The sequence below is a fragment of the Tinamus guttatus genome, unplaced genomic scaffold, assembly GCF_059628265.1.
Source record: "Tinamus guttatus ecotype Peru unplaced genomic scaffold, ASM5962826v1 Tinamus_guttatus_pri_ptg000075l, whole genome shotgun sequence".
In the NCBI taxonomy this organism is placed as follows: Eukaryota; Metazoa; Chordata; class Aves; order Tinamiformes; family Tinamidae; genus Tinamus; species Tinamus guttatus.
The window spans coordinates 344,984-364,662 of NW_028288609.1; the positions used below are offsets into that span (position 1 = coordinate 344,984).

At 59.4% G+C, this 19,679-nt stretch overlaps 1 protein-coding gene across 1 annotated transcript; it reads right to left on the reverse strand.

Annotated features, from left to right (window-relative positions):
• Positions 1 to 4,734: 4,734 nt before the first annotated feature.
• On the reverse strand, positions 4,735 to 19,551 carry ACE (angiotensin I converting enzyme). The gene is made up of 25 exons (XM_088519923.1): positions 19,336 to 19,551; positions 17,175 to 17,342; positions 15,866 to 15,953; positions 15,459 to 15,602; positions 15,143 to 15,334; positions 14,846 to 14,943; positions 14,086 to 14,258; positions 13,742 to 13,965; positions 12,341 to 12,485; positions 12,008 to 12,106; positions 11,682 to 11,804; positions 11,064 to 11,275; positions 10,554 to 10,690; positions 10,127 to 10,285; positions 9,634 to 9,721; positions 9,307 to 9,450; positions 8,909 to 9,100; positions 8,258 to 8,355; positions 7,940 to 8,112; positions 7,337 to 7,560; positions 6,952 to 7,096; positions 6,589 to 6,687; positions 6,035 to 6,157; positions 5,292 to 5,479; positions 4,735 to 4,995 (listed from the first exon to the last, which is right to left on the reverse strand). Exons 1-25 carry the CDS (start codon positions 19,549 to 19,551, stop codon positions 4,799 to 4,801), a joined length of 3,849 nt encoding a protein of 1,282 aa, XP_088376049.1. The 3' UTR covers positions 4,735 to 4,798.
• Between the last annotated feature and the right edge of the window lie 128 nt (positions 19,552 to 19,679).

Below are 19,679 nucleotides of genomic sequence, written 5' to 3' on the forward strand. Positions count from 1 at the left end.
GCGGCTAATATAATGATAATTATGATTATTAATCACCAGGCAGCCAGGATTTGAGGTTGGCCTCCTGCCCTCCTCTCATCCCATAAATCAGAGCTGGATGTTCACGGGCACATCACGTGGACAAGGATGTGGCTGATGACACAGGCATGTGCCAGCTCCAGAGCCATCCCCAGAGGGCATCGGGTCCCTGTGTGAGCAGAGGGGACCCCTGGGACCTTGGGGACCCCTCTGTCCCCATGGCTGGGCCCAGGGCTATGGAGAAGCAGCCATGAAGTCCTGCGCTGGGCTTGGTGCTGAGGCCATTTCATCCACCATTTCTCCATCCAGTGGGTCTCATCCCAACACTCAGCTCATGGAAGAGCCTCTCTTACCAAACCTCCTCCCTTCCAGTCCCCTCCGGGCTCTCCCCGTGCCCTCAACTTGTCCTCGCTGCATCCTCCCTCCAGGCTCCTTTCAATTCCCCAAGCTTCTCCAGGACTTAAGCATATGCTTGCAGTTAATCCTGTGCTTACATTTTATCCCAAATAGGGAGAATTGGGGTCTCTGGGCAAATTCTCCTGCTGTTCAAGGCGGCTGAAGGGCTCCCTCTAATTCAACTGCTCGGTAATCCTCTCGCTCGCCTTCCTCTGCTCCCTTCCTCCTCCCCTCTTGCACCTTGCCTCCTCCTCAGAGAGCCTTTCTGAGGCTTAAGCCATGGGAAACCACCCAATTTCCAGGGAAAAGGAGACTCAGGCCCTCCCCCTCAACCCCCCTGCTCCCCATCCCTGCACCATAAATTCATAAAAAGCCACCTGTGAGCACCCAGCCTGGCTGCAATCAGAGCCGTGTTTGGCTGACGGGAGCCAGGGGATTACAAATAATAACAGCAGGAAGGAAAATATTTGCACTTTGCTGGGAGTTACAACCCAGGGGCTACAGCAGGTTGGGGCTGGAGAGCCTGGAGCGCCCGGGAGTGGAACCTGCGGGACCTGGGAGCAGTTGGGAGCGGAGGAGAGGCCCGATGCTGGGAAAGGGGCTGTGGATTTGGGCTGGCAGGTTCCCTGGGAGCCGGGAGACACCCGCCTGCACCCAAGCGTGCCGGCTCCGTGCTGCCGCTGCCAAGGGAAATGTTTGTAAACGCAGGGATGGTGTCTCTGCAATTAGACCCAAACTGCAAATGCAGCCAGAGGGCGATGCTTGGGGAGGAGAGCGGTGGCAGTCCCCAAAGCTCCTTGTGCCCAGGCAGGTTGTCCCCTGATGTGATGCAGGGGTGAAGGGACCTCGTGCCATGGGAGCAGGGGGGATGTCCTGCCCGGTCACCCCCTGAGCATGGCCCTGCACATCCCGCTTCTCCTTCCAGGAGCAGGAACATGGGGAAGGGGTTTTTACAAGGGGGAGGTCTCATCCGTGCCCACCACTCCAGATCCCAGTGAGTTTTTCCTTCCAGGCTTTCACCATGGTGCTGGTGGTATTAAAGCATCCCCAATGGTTAAATGCGCAGCTGAAGTTAACCCTGGTGAGCCTGTGCTCTGGGCGATGCTGGGTGGGGGCATTTCCCCCTGTGGATGCCACCACGATGGCCGAGACACCTTGTCTAGGAGCTGGATCGGGGCCTTGGGGCTGTCACTGGAGCAGCGCCTGATGCCACAGCGGAGCCACCGGCAGCAGTGGGCTCTGTATTTGGGGAGAAGGAAGTGCATCCATCGTGGATGGGATGCCAGATCCCTGGCCAGCGGGCTGGCATTGGGACAGGGGAGAGACCCTTGGCATCATCCCCCTGTGTCCCAGGGAGGCTCAGCTCCCGGCTGGAGACATCCAAGCAGGTGATAAAGACGGAAAGATTGGAGGGGAGAAGCTGAGCACGCGCTGGGCAGCGCCCGCCGCCGCGGCGCCAAGCGGAGCATCCTCTATCCCGCACATCCTGGTGTGGGAGCAGCCGGGGCCCCGCGTGGGATTGCGGCCCCCGCAGTCCTTGAGCCGGGCCGGGCGCGCAGGCTGCAGCGCACACGAGATGGATGGTGCCAGGCTGCAATCACTCAAGGTGCTGCCGCAGGGACCGCGGCGAAGGGCAGCGCGGGGCCCGCGCGGCGCTGCGGGGACGGGGCGCTGGCAGCTCCTCTCCTTGGCAGAGAAGCCTTCCCGGCGCAGCAGAGTGTGGAGAGGCGCCCGCCAAGGGCCTGGCAACGCGCTCCTCCGCCAAGTGCTCCGAGCTGAATTGCTTTTCAATCTGCAGTAATTTTCTCCTTGCTGCATATCAAGGCCTCGGAGGAGAAAAGGCGTCAGGTGGAGAGGGAGCTCGAGGGGGTTGGGACTGTTCTCTCCATGCAAGTGGCCCTGGGTGTCCCCGCCATGCTGGCACATGGGGACATGGGCAGAGCCTGGCCTGGGGATAGAGGGGCAGCTCAAACTGCACCTGAGCCTGCCCAAGGTCCTGCTGCTGGGGACCTCCCTGGGACACCCCTGGGGAGCAGGAGCGAGAGCTGGTGTCCGGCTGGGACCCCTGGGTGTCCCACGGGACGTATCCCTGTCCAGGCTGGGACCCATCCAATGGGGATTCACACGGTGGGGAACAGGGGGTCCCTTCCACCAGGGCCGTGCTGGGTGACACAGCGCGTCCCTGCTCCAGGGCTGGCGGAGGGGACAACGGCGGGGCTGGCACAATTGGGTGTCCTCAGGGCTGCAGCCAGCCCCAGCCTATACAGGGGACCGCAGCGGAGCCGTGGGGCTGGGGGGGGCACTTCAGAAGCAGCGTCACCCCCCGGCCGGCCCCTGGGTGCCTGGTGCTGCCAAGCTGCCGGCTGCATTTTTCCAGGCGCTCCTTGTCCCCGTGGGGTGCGGGAATGCGAGGAACGCGGCCCCCGCCGCGCGCCCGGCCCCCGGCCGGCTAAGAATAGCCCTGGCCCCGGGCGCCTGCAGCCGCCCGCGCGCCGGCGGCGGCCACGGGGGCTCCGAGCTGCGCCCGCCGCCGGCCACCTCCCTGCCGGGGACACGGCCCCCACGTCGGGCCTCGTCCCCACACTGGGACAGTGCCTTCCTGGGCAAAACTGGGGCGTTTTTGCAGATCTCTGATGGAGCAGGGCCTGAGTGACAGCTCTGTGCACCCCTCACCCTCTGATGGAGCCCCTTCCAGGGCAGGTGTGGCTTCTCTGATGTCTAATTAGGGCTGAGCTTGCACACCCCCAGGGAGGATGCTCACAGCCTGGATCTTTCATCTATGCTGAAATTGCTTTTTGTAGGAACTTTGTGATCTTGGAGGCCTGTGATCCTCTGTGCAATGGGGCTAAAAGGAGCCCTAAATAGAATGTGAAGAGCTGCCAGATCCATGGAGTCCCCCCCAGAACCACCTGGTTTCCCATCCTTGCTTGGCTTCCAAATGGACTTCAGCTGGATGGGCCTCTGCTGGCTGGTTGGAGGTTGGGGAGGGGATGCAGGGTGCAGCCCCATCTCTGTTGGCTCTGTGGGTGCCCCTCATGCAGGTGCTTCGCTCGGTAACTCGAGTGCCAGCGCCTGGCACCGCAGCAGCGCTGCCGCCTGGCCCCGCGGCACAAGGATGCAGAGCAAACACAGAGCGAGCGTAGGAGGGAGGCACCTGCACTCGGCTCCGCTCCGACTGCACCGAAATGCCAAGTGCCCTCCCGGGCTTCCGTTTCCCCCCTTAGCACCTGGCTGCAGGCAGAGGATGTCACCTCGGAGGGGGACAGAATGGCGCTCGCCCCGTGATCTTTCATTTCCCCTTCTAGCCAGGGCTGCCGCTGAGCTTGGCTTTTGAAGGCTGCAATAATCCCCGGGCTGGGATTATTTTTTTGCACCTAATCACTGCAGAACAAATACGAAGTTTTATTTACAGAAGCAGAAGACAGACTGGGGAGGGAAAAAAAAAAGCCTCAAGCAGAGCTGATCCCCAGATAATCAAGGGCAGAAGGCGATTGCAGAGCTCTGAGCCCCTCTTTCTCTTATATAAAGGACCGAGGCTGCCAGGAATGGTGAAGTCCAGGCTCTGCTGTGTGGAGAGGGGGCTTGGGTCGCTCTTTGACCCTCAAACCTTTTAGCATATTGGACTTGTCTGGCCTCCAGTGGGGACTGATTGCCCTGATTTATCCCCTTGCTTAGGAACGTGCCCATGGGAAGCACGTGAGTGTTGCCTGGAGGATGGGAATGCTGCGGGGTGAGGATGATGAGGGCTGCAGAGGATGCTGCTGGTGGGGTTTGCCCCAAAGCCAGGCTGGTGCCCTGGGATTTGCATTTGGATGAGGCTGGACCAGCAGCTTTCCTGCCCCTGGGAGCTCCCAGGGCCCTTTTCCCCATGCAAGAAGGAGCAGAGCTGTTGCTCTGGGGTTAACACGACGGTTTTATTTTTCATCCATGCAAGCAAACAGCCCAGCAGTGGGCAAACTGGGAGCAGAAAACAGTCGGGCTCTCCCCTGTTTGCCCTCTGCACATTCCAAGCCCCCTTGGCTTGGCTTGCCCCGCCGCAGAGGTGGGGGAACGGCTGGTGGGGCTGGAGGGACCCTGTCCCTCCCCGTCTGGGATGTTGGGCAGCCAGGAATGACTTGGTGGCTGCTGCTTGTCCAGGCCTGAGTTTCTCTTCCCACGATGCAGGTGTTGGCAAATAAATAGGTGTTTACTGCTTTGGCTCTTGCATAGTGAAAGAAGTGTCTGACCTGATTGGAAGGAGTTGTTGCTGGGCTGGTGAAACCCGTGGCCTCGTCGGGCTGCCGAGATCCTGCGTGTGCCCGGGGCCCTCGCGTGGCGCGTCCCTGCTGGGTTCCTGAGTGCTGGTGCTTGCACGGTGTGCGTGCTGCTCCCCCTGGGAGCTGCCTTATTTCAGTTCCATTTCCGAGCTGGATTTGAAGGCCCTTCTCCTGACTAAGACCATCTTGACACCCAAGATGATGGTGGTCACCACGAAGACGAGGGCCAGGGCAAGCAGGATCCAGCCGCCTGCTGTGGCTTGACTTGCGCCCAGGGACATGCCCAGGAAATTAGCTCGGTCAGAGCCGCCTTGTGCCTGAGTAGCTGGAAAAAAAGATCAAGAAAAGAGGGAGAGGGTTTCAGCTGGCGACTCTGCAACCTGGTGCATTGGGGGACCAGCCCCTGCTGCCCCTTCGCTGGGCTCTGTAGAGTCCCAGGATGTCTTGTCCCTTTTGGCCTCTCAGCTCCCCAAGAAATCAAGGGGAACCATTGAAACGTGCTGTGGTTTTGGAGTGAGGAAGGGGCGCTGGGCCAGGTAGAGCCACCAGCTCCATGTCCCCTTTGTGCCCCATCCCTGCCCTAGCAAGGGCCAAGCTCTGACCTGCCCGAGCCCCACGTACCTGCATATGGGGTCCAGTCGTACTCGGCCCAGCCCAGGACGTCCCCGTTCTTCTCATTCTCCTTGGTCAGCCAGGTCATGAGTGGCTCGAAGTAGCTCATCAGGGCCTCAGCAGACATGTTGGGCTGGCCGGTGATGAGCTCCATGGCTTCAGGCCATGGCTTGCTGAAACCCAGCTTCAAGGCCTCCCTGTGCCAGAAGAAATTGGGTCCAGTGGGTCCTTCAGAAACTTGGGCCTCTCCTCAGACCAGCCCTTGCCTTTTCTCCACTCTGCTCTCCTGGGGAGAGGGACCCTGGGGTGCAGTCTGTGCCCCCTTGACACCCGTGGGGCTGTGAGGGCGCCGAGCAGGGGTAGGGGGCTGCATGTGTCCTGGGGACGTTAACACGGCCAAAGACTTGATGCAGATTGATTTGTGGGTGAAAGGGATAATTTTCCATGAAGAAAGGGAGTTGCTTTCCCTATGGAGCAGGTGGAGGAGGAGGGGGAGGGCCTTCCTCCTGCAGGGTCCCAGCTACCATCTAGTGGCTGCTTTTGCAATCACAGCCACTGCACCCAACCCTGGTCCCCCCCGCCCCGACCCCAGGGCCATGGACCAGGGCATCCCAGCGCAGGGCTCCTGCATGGAGCGGCTGCTGCATCCCAGCCCCGGGAAGTCTGTGAGCCCTCTGCCCTTGCCAGCACGGCCAAGATGTGACCAGCCTAACGTATTTAGGGACATAAAGCACTTGGCCATGGGCACCTACCCCAGGAGGCTGCCAGCTGCCTTGGACTGGTAGATGTCACAGGTGTGCAGGGGTCCCGTGTGCCCGGCCGCCTTGCAGAGCGCCTCGTGGAACTGGAACTGGATCACGAAGCTGACGAAGTACCTGGAGGGACCGGAGCAGGGTGAGGAACCCAACAGCAACAGGCTGAGGGATGTCTCTCCAGTGTCCGGTTACTGCTACTGGATGTGCAGGGGGGTTATGACCCCATTGTCCCCAAATTCTGCCCTCCCATCCTGAGGAGGATCACTGGCCTCATCTGGATACGGCGAGGTTTCTCCTAATCCTGTTTCTCCCTTTAGCATGTGCTTTATACCTGGAGGAATGAGCTCGTCCTTCTAGGAAAGGAAGGAACGACTCCTAACGCAACCACCTTCCCCTCCTGATCCTCTGCCTGATCCCCTGGGCTATCCAGCACATCCAGGATGGGCAGTTTTCTTCTCAGATGTGGGATTCAGATCCCATCTGAATCTGGGATCCTGCTTCTCCAGGGGATAATCTGTCCAAGGCAATCCCTCCCAGTCCCACCAGTTCACCTGATGTATGGGACATTGGCAGGGATGTGGAACTTGGCTCCAGGGTCAAAATCATCTTCAGATCTAGGTACTGGTGGGCACAAGCCTTGGTACTTCAACCTGGGCCAGAAAGTGAGAGTTAGGTCAGTGCAAAGGAGGGTTCCTGGGAGAAAGAGGGGAGTGGAGAGGCATCATTGCAGAGTGTGCATGGAGGGGCACCATGAGGAGGAGCTGGGACAGGACAAGGCGGGGAGCAAGGGGGTTACGTGTCCCATCACATCCCGCTGAGGCCAGCTGGGTTGCAGGGGAAAATTACCCAGTGGGGCTATGGTCAAGGCCCCTGCACCAAAGAGGGGGGTCCAAGTTCGAGCTCCCTGAGTGCACCTGAGGTTCCACCACTGCTGGTTGTACTCATCCTCCTTGATCCGGCCATCAAACACCTTCCAGCGCCACTGGTCCATGAGATAGCCGAAGGGCAGGAAGGCGATCTTGTCCAAGGCGACGCTCATCAGGTAGTTAATGTCGCTTTCTGCCCAGGATGGAAAGGGATTAGTCGGGCAGGAATGGGAAGGGAATAGCCAGGCAGATCTGCCTTCTACTCTGCAGTGTATGTATCACCCTGCCCAAGAGCAGGGTGTCCTCACCCGCATCCTGTCCCCTTCATTCATGCATCCCACTGTGCATGTACTTGACCCCTTCTACTCTGTCCAACCCATCCTGATCCTCTTGAAGTCTCTCCACGGAGCGTGCTGCTCCTCTACCAGCTCACCTTCATCTTCTGTGACTTGGTCCAGCAGCTGGATGCTGTGCAAGTGTTTGGGGGTGGAGACGGACAAGGCCATGACATCCCCAACAGCCTCGTGGAAGCCAGGGTTGGCCCCATCACGGAACGAGATGGGCTGGTCCATGTATTGCAGGAAGTACTGCACGTGGCCCATCTCGTGGTGCACCGTGATTAGGTCATCCATGTTCACCACTGTGCACTGCTTGATCCTGGACCAGGAGATGTGGGAGCGGGAAAGAAGGGAGAGCAGTGGTGAGGTGAAATTGTCCAGAAATGATTGCACCCACTTGTGCTACTTCTCCCTTTGGCATCCCTTCCCATATTCCTGCACTCCTGATGTCCCTGACCTTTCCTTTCCCCAGGCTTTTCCATCTTCCAGGGCAGGGCAGCCCTTTCTTGCTCTCCATCTGCCGTGTGGGCTCCTGCCTGCAGCACCAGCATCTTTGGTACCAGCAGCACTGGAGCAGGGCTGCCCCAGCGCCTGGGTGAGAGACCCTGCAAAGGCACCAGGCCATGTCTCTGCCAGGACACCACTATCTCCTCCCAGCATCGTGGCTGCCGGGGGTTTTCGTTGCTCCCAACGGGTACCTGAAGTCCTTGCGGTTGTAGAAGTCCCAGGCGGACGCGTGACACACCACCTCCCGCCCATCTGCTGGCTTCTCAATCATCGACTTGTCCCAGAACTCCTGTGGCATGGGGATGAGGCCCAGGGATGTAAAGAAACGATCCGACTCTTCAAACATCCTCCTGGCCGTCCAGCCCTGTGGGGGGAACAAAAGGCAAAGGATGAGGTGTGGGGGCTCCTGGGAGTGCTAGGGGAAGGATGGAGGACAAGTCTTTATTCCTAAGACCAAAGGGTGCTTGGGCCCACAGGGCTTCCCCAGAGCAGAGCAGTAAAGCACTAACCTGTGCTTTCATGGCTGGGGTGGCATCCACCTTGGTGGCCTCCGGGAAGGGCATCACCAGGTCAAAAATGTTGGACCACGACTGGGCCCACATGTTGCCTAGGAAATGCAGGAGTGGAGGAGGGAGAGGAGAACAAAGGCAATGAGTTACTGCTGGGCCACCTCATCTGCGTTCGGTGCTGCCGGCATGAGGGCAAGGCAAGGAGGAGCCCAGCCATGTGGGAGAGGCATTGCCTGTTCCTGTGGCAATCCCGTCCTTGCAGACCTGCTTCAGGAGACCCTGGCTCCTCAGCCAGAGATTGCACTTTCCCCATCGGGTCTGAGGTGCCCACTCAGCCCTGGCAGGAGCTGAACAACTTCAGTGGGAACGATTAACAGATCTGCAAAGGGGCCGCAAGTCACACCCTGGGTCTGGGATGGAGCTGGATTGCTCCATGCTCTGGTTTGGCCTCAGCGAGGCAGGGAAATGTAATCTTGCCCAAGAAGAGAGTACAAGGCTGGGCTTGGGGGCATTAGTGGGGCATCAACTAGGCTAATGACTTGGGCTAGTGACTCAATGACTTGAGCAGACTCTGGCTGGTCGGAGACACAGCTCTTGCTCAAGGCTGGACCAGAAATGCACTGATGGACTAGGCTCCAGCAAAGCCCTTACCTAGCAGGTGAGCAGGGATGGGACCCTTCAGGTTTATACGCTCTGGACCATACTTCTTGTAGAGGGCTCGGCGCACATAGGCATGCAAGTTGAGATACAAGGGCTGCAGCTGCGCGTATAGTTTCTCCAGATCTTCCTCAAAGGTGGATGTCTCGTACAGGGATCTCCAGAAGGCCCCATTGTCTGTGTAACCTGTGAGAGGGCAAGGGCAGAAGCCATCAGAGCCTTCCCTTCTCTGACAAGTGGTCATCACACTTCTCAGGCATTGTAGGCCCTACCACGTCAGTGGAACTGCCATGTCCTGAAGACGTTGGCTCTAATTTGGACCAACAGTACAACTCCCTGCCCAGAAGATGGTGAATCCACCACCAAGGTCTCTGAGGGAGCAGGACACTAACCGTTGAGCACGGCTGCCTTGTTGCTCAGTGCCACATATCTCTTGTATTCGTCCCTGATGGGCTTTCCAGAAGCATCCCGCCAGCCCTTCCAGGCAAACAGGAGCTCATCATAATCCCGTGAGGAAGCCAGGATGTCCGTGAGGTCTAAAGAGAGAGCAATGAAGCTACATGACACTGCTGCATGGGCTAGCCTGATGCAATGATGCTAGACCCAACATGAACAGAAAAGGTGGAAAGGCCCCGTCATGCCTTTTCCATGCCCCTGTGAAGATCCCTTCTTTCTGGGCCTGCTGCAGAGAACTTGCCGGAAACTCTGCTAGTTCTTACCAGGATCCAGGGGGTGACATACTTCGTCGTCCCTGCAGACCTTGGCTGTGCTGTACGTGGTCTCCATATCCGAGAGGATGGTGTTGTACTGAAAAGGAAATTGGATTATGTGAGCTGGTTGTCCTTGTTTCTGCTCCTGGAGAATGCAAAGTCTGTGGGCATGTTTCTACATGTTTTCCTCTTGCTCCTTCCACACCATCCTCCAAGGTCATGAATCTCTTGTCTTCCACAGGAATCAGTACGGAAAGGGCCAGGGCCAGAATGCAATGCACCATCATCATCCAAACAGGCAGGTCATGCTGCAGACTGGGATTTGCAACCTTTGGATAGAAAACCCTGCAAGCAAGGATCTTGGTGTGGAAGGTACCAGATTACCACCTTGCACAAGGACAGGAGCATCTGCCTAGAAGTTTCCTAGAAGCCAGGAGAAGCCCATGACTCCGGACAGCGTCATGGCAAGGGACACCCTCTCGTGCTCTGTCCTGCAGCTCACCTCCTTCAGCTCATCCTCAGGTAGGGCCGCCCTCTCAATGATGCTCAGCTTGTTGAGGATGCGGATGACACTTTGGTCCTGGAAGTCAGTTGAGTCAAACTGCCTGGCTCTCATGCCATACTCAAGTGTGTGCTTATTCATGGCCAAGTTCTTCTCCAGCTGCAAGGACAGGAGAAGGTTTAGGCAGAGATCAGACACGCAGCCAATCCCACCACCTGCTGCAGATGACTGACAACATCCCATTGATGGGTACCTCCTGGCATGACTAAGGTTTTTATGGAAAAGGCATTTCCTAGGTGTGAACATTTCCCTTTGGCAAGGGGCAGAGGCTGCTCTGGTTTCTGGAGCCCATCCTCAATACGTCCTAAAGACCAGCTCCTGCCTTTGCTGTTGTGTCTTCTCGCACAGCCCAAAGTCACTCCCGTACCATGACTTCCTTGTTATGGTCAGTGATGTTGGTGTTGTAGGCCCAGGATGCCTCGGTGTAAGCATTCCACACCTCCTCAGCTGTCCTGTTGTACTCAGACAAGAACTCTTTAGCTTGTTCTTCATCTGCTATCTTATCTAGAGAAAGAAATAAATGGAAGAAGAGAGGGAAAGTCAATGGGACCCTTCTCTTTGCAAGAGCACCACCTCAGTGGAGAAGCTGTGGTGGAGCCTCTGTCAGAAACAGAGGTTCCTTTGGAAGCTGTGACACAACCTTGGGGTGGACAGAGACCCCGCTCTACTGCCTCTTTGCAAAAAAAGTGTGGGGAAGAGTCTAAGGATGGGGGCAGGTGAATGCTGCTGGGGGCCCTATTGGGACAGATGATGGGCTAAGGGAACAAACTGCATGTAAGGGGACAAACTGCATGCTGTAGACCCTCCTGCCCGGGCAGAAAGGATGCAGCAGAAAACAGGAGACCATCACGGACTCACGATGGAGCTGCAGCCCTACCTATGCCTTCAGGGTAGCCTTCGGGGATAGGAGGACGCCAGTCAAAGTCAGGCCAGCCCAGCACCTCGTTGGTCTTGTTGTTCTGCTGCTGAAGCCACTCAGTGACAGGGCGGAAATACTCCAGGATGGCCCCAGCATCCATTTTATCCGTGCCAGTGAGGTCCAGCAGGATCTCCTGCCAGGACTTGGAGGAGCCGGCTTTCAACACCTGGCTGCAGGGAAGCAGGACAAGAGCCAGCATGAGGAAGGGGGTGGATAGGAGAAAAGAGGAGCCCATGTATTTGCATCCCAAGAGTTAAAAACTATTCCTGAATGGGACATGAACCTACGAACTGCCTCTCCGGTTGTTCTGCATATAGGAACAGAGGATTCCCCATCATATCCTCATGCATCCATTAAGAACCTTGGCATTTGACAGGAACTGAACACACTTTAGTGACCTCTCATCCAGGTTGGAGCATGTGATGGGGATGACAGCGGAACCCACTCACCCCATCACATGTATTTTCATCCCACCTAAAAAGTTATTTTTCCCAGCAATCTCTATAGCCATTCCTTCCTTCCCTTCCTCCTTTCCTCCCATCCATGGTGATTCGCCCAACTTTCCTCTGTCCCCACCTGAGTTTGGCTCCAGCCTCTTTGGACATGTAGATGTCACAGGTGTGCAGGGGACCGGTGTGGTTGGCTGCCTGGCACAGCGCCTGGTGAAACTGGAACTGGAGGATGAAGCTCACAAAGTACCTGCCGAGGAAGCCCGTGAAGATGAGCCCAAGGACAGCTGACGCATCCCATGGCATGGAGGAAGGCATCTGGCCACACACTTCTGCTCCCTGCCATGTGTGGATGATCTCTAAGCCCCGAGCAAAACCAATGCATCCCACTCCCTGCCCACAGAGCTGGGATCATCCCCTGGGTCTCCATCCCCCCGCCAGCACCTTTCCTACCTGATGTAGGGAGTGTTCCCAGGGATGTGGTACTTTGCACCGGGATCAAAGTTGCTTTCATTCCTTGAAATTGGAGAGCAGATGCCTTGGTACTTGGTTCTGCAAAACAACAGAGATGAGGAGCATGAGCTGCAAAGAAGGCAGAAGAACCAGAGCAGGGAGCAGGAAGGGAAGGCACAGTGCTGAAGAAATCTGCACAGTTAGATGTGCTTCTATTTCCGTCCATCCATCCACAAAGCCATTTCTCCAGCCATGTTAGTAGCCAATTCTTCCTCCTTCCTTGCACACTGCCAGCTTTCATGCACCCATCTGCCCTCGGTGATGGTCCTCTACCTCAGATACCACCAGTCGTAGTTGTAGCGGCTGGGGGGCGTGCGGCCATTGAACACGTTCCAGCGCCACTGGTCAATGAGGTAGCCGAAGGGCAGGAAGGCGATCTTCTCCAAGGCCATCTTCAGCAAGTAATTGATGCTGCTCTCTGTATGAAACAGAGCGGTGCTAAGGACACCAGACTTGTGAGCAAGACACTAAGCAGATCTGGGTAAGAAAGGGACACAGCATTTCAACGTATAATTTAGCCCCCTTGCAAAGGCTGCAAGGATCCAGATTCTCTGACATGCAGCTGCTGCCTCTAGCAGACAGGGCACAGGGCAGCGTGTCCCTTTTCACTGACTGTGGCCAATGGAAGTGACCAGCCCTAGCATCTCCTTGCCTTCAGCCTGGCTCTCTGCTATGCTGTGTCCACATGCATGGGGACATCTCAGATGAGCATTACTCTAATGGTCCCTTCTTTGCATGGGGACCCCCTGGGGACCTCGGGGTAAAGTGAATTTGGTCCCTGGAGCTGTCACAGCACTGCAAAAGTGAGGTTGGTTTGGACTCAGCTGAGGGGGGTGGGTGCTCATGCAGGGAGCACAGAGGAGGGTGGCAGCTCCTTTTCACTTTGAAGAAATGTCAGTGAAGGAAGATGGGGAAGGAGCTGCTGGAGACCCATCTGAAACCCTGTGGGCAGAGGGGCTGGCAGGGCCGCCCTGGGGCGCTGCTGGCTGCTTGGTGGCAGTGGCTGGGTGGCTGGCAGGGACTGCCATGTATTGCTCCAGTGATGCCTTGAGGCAAGGACCATCTGCTCCACCGTGTTTGTGCAGCATCAGCCCAATGGTCTTGGCTGCTGCAACAGCTTCCCTGCCACAAAACGGATTTAATCACAACACAGGAGGACCCCGGGCCCTCCTCTGCAAAGCTGCGGCAGGAGTCGGCAAGCACTTGGCTTCCTCAGCTGCCGTCTGGTTTGATGTGTTGGCTGAGAGGCTTCCGTGGGCGGGGGGCCTCTTGCCAAGCCAGGCAGTGCCCTGTGGTGACAGAACGTCCTGGGCTCTGCTGCTGGCAGGCGGTGAGCAGAGCTGTCACCTGCTGCGGGTCTCCTCATGAGCGCTGCTCACGGTGCACATGAGCTTCCAGGGCCACCTCCGCAGACCACGCGGGGAGCTCCTGGGGGTGACGTTTCTTGGTGAGGGAAAAGGAAATGCTGGAAAGGGCCAAGCCAACCAAGCTCAAAGATGACACTTTCAGGTCTGGGGCTCTGCTGGGAATACTGGGGAAGAGAAGAGACAGGCTCTGGGAAGCCTTGCTGCTCAGGAATGAAGAGGATGGCACTAAGGCTGGGCATGGTGCTGGGCATGGGGGCATCCACTGCAGGGACTTGCTCCAAGCGACCACCCAGGGCCACGGCCACACCTGTGTCCTCGGTGACGCTGCTGAGGAGCCCAATTTTCTGGAGGTGGCTGGGGGTGGAGACGGACAAGGACATGACGTCGCCGATGGCCTCGTGGAAGCCAGGGTTGGCCCCGCTGCGGAAGGAGACGGGCTGGTCCTTGTACTGCAGGTAGTACTGCACATGGCCCATCTCGTGGTGCACCGTGAAGAGCTGCTCCATGGTCACTGTGGTGCACTGCTTGATCCTGCCGGTTGGGAAAAGAGCGTAACAGGGCTGGTGGGGTGGCCACGATGGTGGTTCCCAGACCTGCGACCAGGGACGGTAGTGGTTGTGGGGAGCTTGGAGCCCCTGGAACTCTACACACCTGAAGTCCTTGCGGTTGTAGAAGTCCCAGGCTGAAGCGTGACAAACCACATCCCGCCCATCCGTCGGCTTCTCCAGCATGGACTTGTTCCAGAACTCGGTGGGCATCTCCTCCAGGCCCAGGGAGGTGAAGAATTGCTCCGAGACCCGGAACATGTGGGTGGCATTCCAGCCCTGGTTGGCAGAGCCCAGCAGGCAACAGGTCACAGCAACAAAGAGGCTGCCGACCTCCTGGGCGTCTCTCCTGCTGCTTTCCCAAGTGCCAGCCAGCACCATAGGAATGAGGCTGTTCTACCCAAGAGCTGGGTAAGCAGTTGGAAGGGGATGGAGTCCTGCCCCTCTCGCCCCAAGTAGGTGTCCTAGCCTCCAGAAATGGGGTCAGCTTCTCTGAGAAGTGCCCAGCAGTGGTGCTGGGTGGCCAGCAAGACAGCAGAGCTGATGTTTAAGAAATACTTGGACCTGTGCGTGAGTGTGTGATGGTGTGGATGCAACCCATATCTCCAAGGACCAGCACTGATGCTACAGCAAACTGCCTTTCCTCTCTCCCCACCTTGTTCTTTTGTGTTCACTGCTGGAGGAGGAATGGGGCATATTTTTGTGTCCCTTTCCCCCCCCAGACACTGTTTTTCTGCTGTCTCCTGTGCAGACATGGAAAATTGCTGCCATGGGGCCAGGAGCAACATTGTGGGCAAACCCTGACCAACATCCCTCTGGCTTTTGTCCCCACCAGGGCCAGCAGCAGGGTGCCCTCAGCATCTCACCTGCTGCACCATGGTGCTCGTCACATCGAGATTGGGCTTCTCTGGGTAGGGGATCATCATGTCATAAATGTTGTTCCACTGCTGAGCCCACATGTTGCCTGAAAACAAGCAGAGCAGAAGGGGTCAGTGGGCTGGCAGCTCCCAGGATGGCCCTGGGGCCCATGTGCTAACCCAGGTTGAGGTGGAAAACAGGGTCAGTTCAGGAGCGAGAGAAACACAGGTTTCCCCAAGGACCTGTGGAAGCATCTGCCCCACTGTGGCTCTGTGTGTGGAGCTGGGGGAGGCTTCTCCTCTTACCCAGCAGGTGAGCAGGGATGGGACCCCTCAGGTTGATGTATCTGGGGCCATAGCGCTCGTAGAGCTTCCTCCGGACGAAGGCGTGCAGGTTGAGGTAGAGCGGCTCCAGCTGGTTGTAGAGCTGTTCCAGGTCGTCCTCGAAGGTGGGCGAGTCATACCAGGAGCGCCAGTACTCACCCGTGTCCTTGAAATCTGCCAGGGAAGGAGCCGTGAGCGCGGGCTCCAGCCTCCAAGGCTGAATTGCTCCTGCTCCGGGAGCACCGGAGAGGGGCCGGGGCTGTGGGCTCCCCGCTGCCTCCCCCGGCCCCGCTCGCACCGTCCATCTGATAGGCCTCGTTGCTCAGCTTCACAAACTCCTCGTACTTGGCCCGCAGCGGGTTGCCTGCCTCGTTGTGCCAGCCCTCCCAGGCATAGAGCAGCTTCTTGTAGTTGCGGGAGGTGGCCATGATTTCCGAGATGTCTGGGACAGGGAAGAGTGGGAGTGAGAGATCCTGGTGGGAAGGAGGGTGGCAAAACCCATAGCTGCTCTTAGAGGGTGCCAGCAACCCCGCCAGACCCAAGTGCCCCAGGACAAGCACTGAACGGAGACCTTGGACCCTTCTCTTCCTGCTGTCCCATTCCAAGTGGGACATGCTCAGGGTCCCCAACAAAGCAGGAAGGTGCTCGCGGGAGCACACGTGATGCCTGGAGCGCTCTGCCAGGCTCCGGGGACAGGGACCATACCTGGCTCGAGCTCCCAGCAGGTCCCATTGGCCTGGCACACCTTGGCCGTGGAGTAGATCTTGTCCATGTCGCTCAGGATGGTGTTGTACTGCGGGGAGAGAAAAGGAGCTGTTAGGGGGTCAAAGGAGATGAAAATGGGTCAGGATTGGGGTTTCTGGTGGACACGAGGTGCCGGGGACACGCTCAGCTTTGCTGTGACCCCAGCGGAGAGGAGGAGCATGGTGCAGGGCGGATTTATGAAACCTTCCCAGCTCAGCGTGCGTGTTTGGAGGAAACGCTCCGTGTGCACATAGCACATTTTTGGGTGAGATAAGCCTGTGCCTTTCCACACTTGGTGCTGGGGAAGCAGTAAAACAACAACCCTCCTCAAAGGCTCTTGCTGCAAACCCCTTCCCCGTGCAGGCCGGAGCACACGGAGTCCTGGGGCGCAGCTATTTATAACGCACTTTGTCCGAAGGGCCACGTCTGAGACTGTTTATGTTGGGAGGCAAAAAAATAACAGCAGGAGAAGGAGGGGATTCGCTTCTGTGAGCTTCAATAGCCCCGAACAATAGCAACAGGAGGTTTCCTGGAGCCTGCCCAGGGCGCCCATTCCCAGGGAAGGAAATTCCTCGCCGCCGTCCCCTGATCAGAGCGGCTGGAGCCGCGGGGCGCTCCCTGCGCAGCCCTCGCGGCATCGGGAGCCGCTGCCGCTGGTTATCTAGCAGGGATGGGTTTCCTGGAAGGAACCGGGGCCGACGCCGCTCTGGAGAGCATGATATCACCATGATCTGATCCGGGACGGTGGCAGGGGACACTCCAGCCTTCCCAGTCGGGTTCTTACTGCTGGTTGCAGCTCCCAGCTCTATCTACTTGCAGAGGAGGCTGGGGAACTAGTGCCTCCCTGTCTCTCCCCACCCTTTGGGCATCAGAAAGGTCAAAATGTGGCTCAAAAAGCCTTTTCCAAAGTGACAGGGGTGTTTTCAAGCCAGCCGGTTCCAGAGAATGCCCAAGACGTTGGGCATCATGTGAGCAGGAGACCTCAGTAGCTTGGGGGGCTGATGCTACAGGCACAGTGGGACACCTGGAGACCCAGCATCCATACAGACAGGGGACCCCAACCCTGGTCCCTTTCCTGTGTCCCCAGTGTGGGGACATGGCATTGGCCAAGAAAAACCTCCTAAATGCAACAGAGGCTCCCCCAGGCCAGAAAAGAGACCTGGAGATCATGAGAAAGGCACCTGCAACAAGGATCCAACCAGGATGCTCCTGCACCCGCCTCCTGGGGCTTCCTTCAAGCCCTCCGCCATGGCCGTGCCTGGTTCCCTACCTGCTCTCTCTTCTCCAGGGGCAGGTTGGAGGGTCCCAGGGTCTGGATGGAGCCGATGATCTTCTTTAGCTCCGCGTCACTGAAATTGCTCCAGATCTTGCCGTAGAGCTCCTTGGCTTTCTTGCCCCAGACCTCGGTGAAGTTCTGCTCCTCCAGGGAAGCCTCCACCTGAGAGGGGATGTGGAAGGGATGGAGCTGCAGCGGAGCTGGCCCTGGGGTGGCCCCGGGGACACGCTGGGCACAGGCAGCAGCGACCACAGCCTCGCACGTGTCCGATCCCCCCAGCGCCGTTGCTGACAGCCGGATTTCAAGCCTCGTTGGAGGCAGGAGGGGGCTCACGCGGGCACACACAGGCACCTGGTGAGGTGGCCGGGCGCAGACGCCACCCGACACGGAGCCGTCTGCAGTGTCCGTGCCGGCCGGAGGGCGCGAGTCGGCGGGCAGAGCCCCGCGCCTGACGCTGATGCAGAGAGACATCGTCCTGCAGCCCTGCGCGCCCGCAGCACACGGATCGCTGCTATTTAAAGCCCTTCTGGAGGCAGTGCCGGGCTCGTCTCGCTCCAGCTGGGATGCGGATGCTGGAGGACGAGCGGCGCCGCGGCCCCGCAGGCCACCGGAGCAGCGGGCGCCCTTGCTGCGCGCCCACGGCCAGCGTGCGGCACCGCGGCACCGCAGCTCTGGCACCCGCACCAGGAGCAGGATCCATCCGTGCCCTGTAAGCGCCTGGATTTGGGTTCATTTTGCAGCAGGGGCCCTGGGCACCCGCTTGCAGCTCCCCAATGCTGCCCGCGGCTTCGGGGACTCTGCCCTTCCCGGCTCCCTTCCCAGGACCGTGGGTCCGCAGGGAACAGCCCTGGCCTCCCACGCCGCGGGGGTGCATTTAACCAGCTGGGATTGCGGTCGTGGCTTCGTCCCAGCCCCGTGCAGGGCGAGCGGCCACGTCCCAGCCCTGGACGGAGGCAGGAGGCGGGTGCAGACACACAAGGTGCCCGTTCATCGTGGCAGCTCCCGCATCGTGATTTATGGAGCTCATTAGCCACTCGGGCCGCTCTCCAACAAGCCGGGGCTGTTGCAGTTTAATCTCTGCCCTCCCCTGGGGAGGGAAGGGATGTGCAGCCCAGCGGGGCCTGTGGCCACCTCCAGCCTCCCGGGAGGCTCCCAAACTGCAGGGATGGACCTGGGCTGGAGGGGGGCACCTCTCTGAGGGCAGCAGGACGGGCGAACGGTGCCCTAAGCGGCACCAACGGCACTGGGTGTCACACGGGCTACTCCCCTCCTCTGCTGGAGCTCAAAGGTCCCCAGTGCCACCTTCACCCGGGGCACCCGCAGCCCCGGGGCGCCCGGCTCTGCCCAGCCCGGCAGCACTTTGCTCCGCACTCGTGGAAACCCCGCGGGGAGGAAGGCCAACACGTGGGCCAAAGTCCAGCTGGCCCTGCTTCTCCTAACCGGTCCCGCTGGCCCACCCGGTGAAAGGGAGGATCCAGCAGCACCAGGCTGGACCAAAGGCTGCTCTGCCCGGAATCCTGCCAGGATGCCCCAAATAGGGACTTCTGGATCTCCTGGTCTGTGCCCCAGACCTGGGAGCCGCTGGGAGGGAGCAGGACTGGTCCTGAAGGTGACTCCCTGCTCTCCTCTATCCAGAGGTTATCAGCAGCGGAGCCGGGGGAGGCCGAGCCCGGGCCGTGCCCCCCAAAGAGAGGGTTGGGAGATCCCCATGCGTCTCCGCTGGCCCCATTGCAACATCTCCGAGCGCAGGCGCTGGGCAGCGGCCCAGGCGTCGCGTCACCGCACCGAGCACGGCCAAGGGTGTGGGGGCACGCTCCGGAGCCGGCGGCTCCATCCCACGGGAATGCTGCTTCCCATCCCACCGTCCCACACCGGGGCATGCGGGAATGTCCCTGTCGCCCTTCCCATTGGGGCTGCATGGACTGGGGGCTCGCTGCCCCCGCGCCCGCTGCTCTGCCCGGCTCCGGGAGGGCACCCAGGATGCGGCCGTGCGGGATGCGGGCAGGGGCAGCGGATGCAGCCGCGCGTGGCAGGAGGCCAGCGGGGCCTTGGGCACAGGGGACACTTCAGCATGGCCCCCCGCGTGCCCCATCCCACGGGATGCTCCGCGCTGCACCCGTCAGCTCCCCACGGTGCCCCCCATCCCTGTACCCACCTGCAGGGCCGCGTTGGCCGGCGTCAGGTCCGTGTAGTAATTCCAGCTGGCCGAGACGCTGGCGAAGAGCACGGCCTCGGCGCTGCTGTTGTAGGCGCTGGCGAAGAACGTGGCGCCGGCCTCGCTGGCCTCGGCCTCGGGGGGCAGCAGGTCGGCGCCGAGCGCCGCGGCGGCCGCCACGAGCCAGGGCAGCAGCCGCAGCGCCGCGGGGAGCATCGCGGCGGGACGGGCGGCGCGCGGGGCTGCGAGCGCTTCGCCCGCCCGCCGCCCGCTTATAAAGCGGCTTCGTAACCCTGCCCACCGCGCCGGCCGCCCCTCGCGCCGCGGGAAGCGGCGCGGGCGCC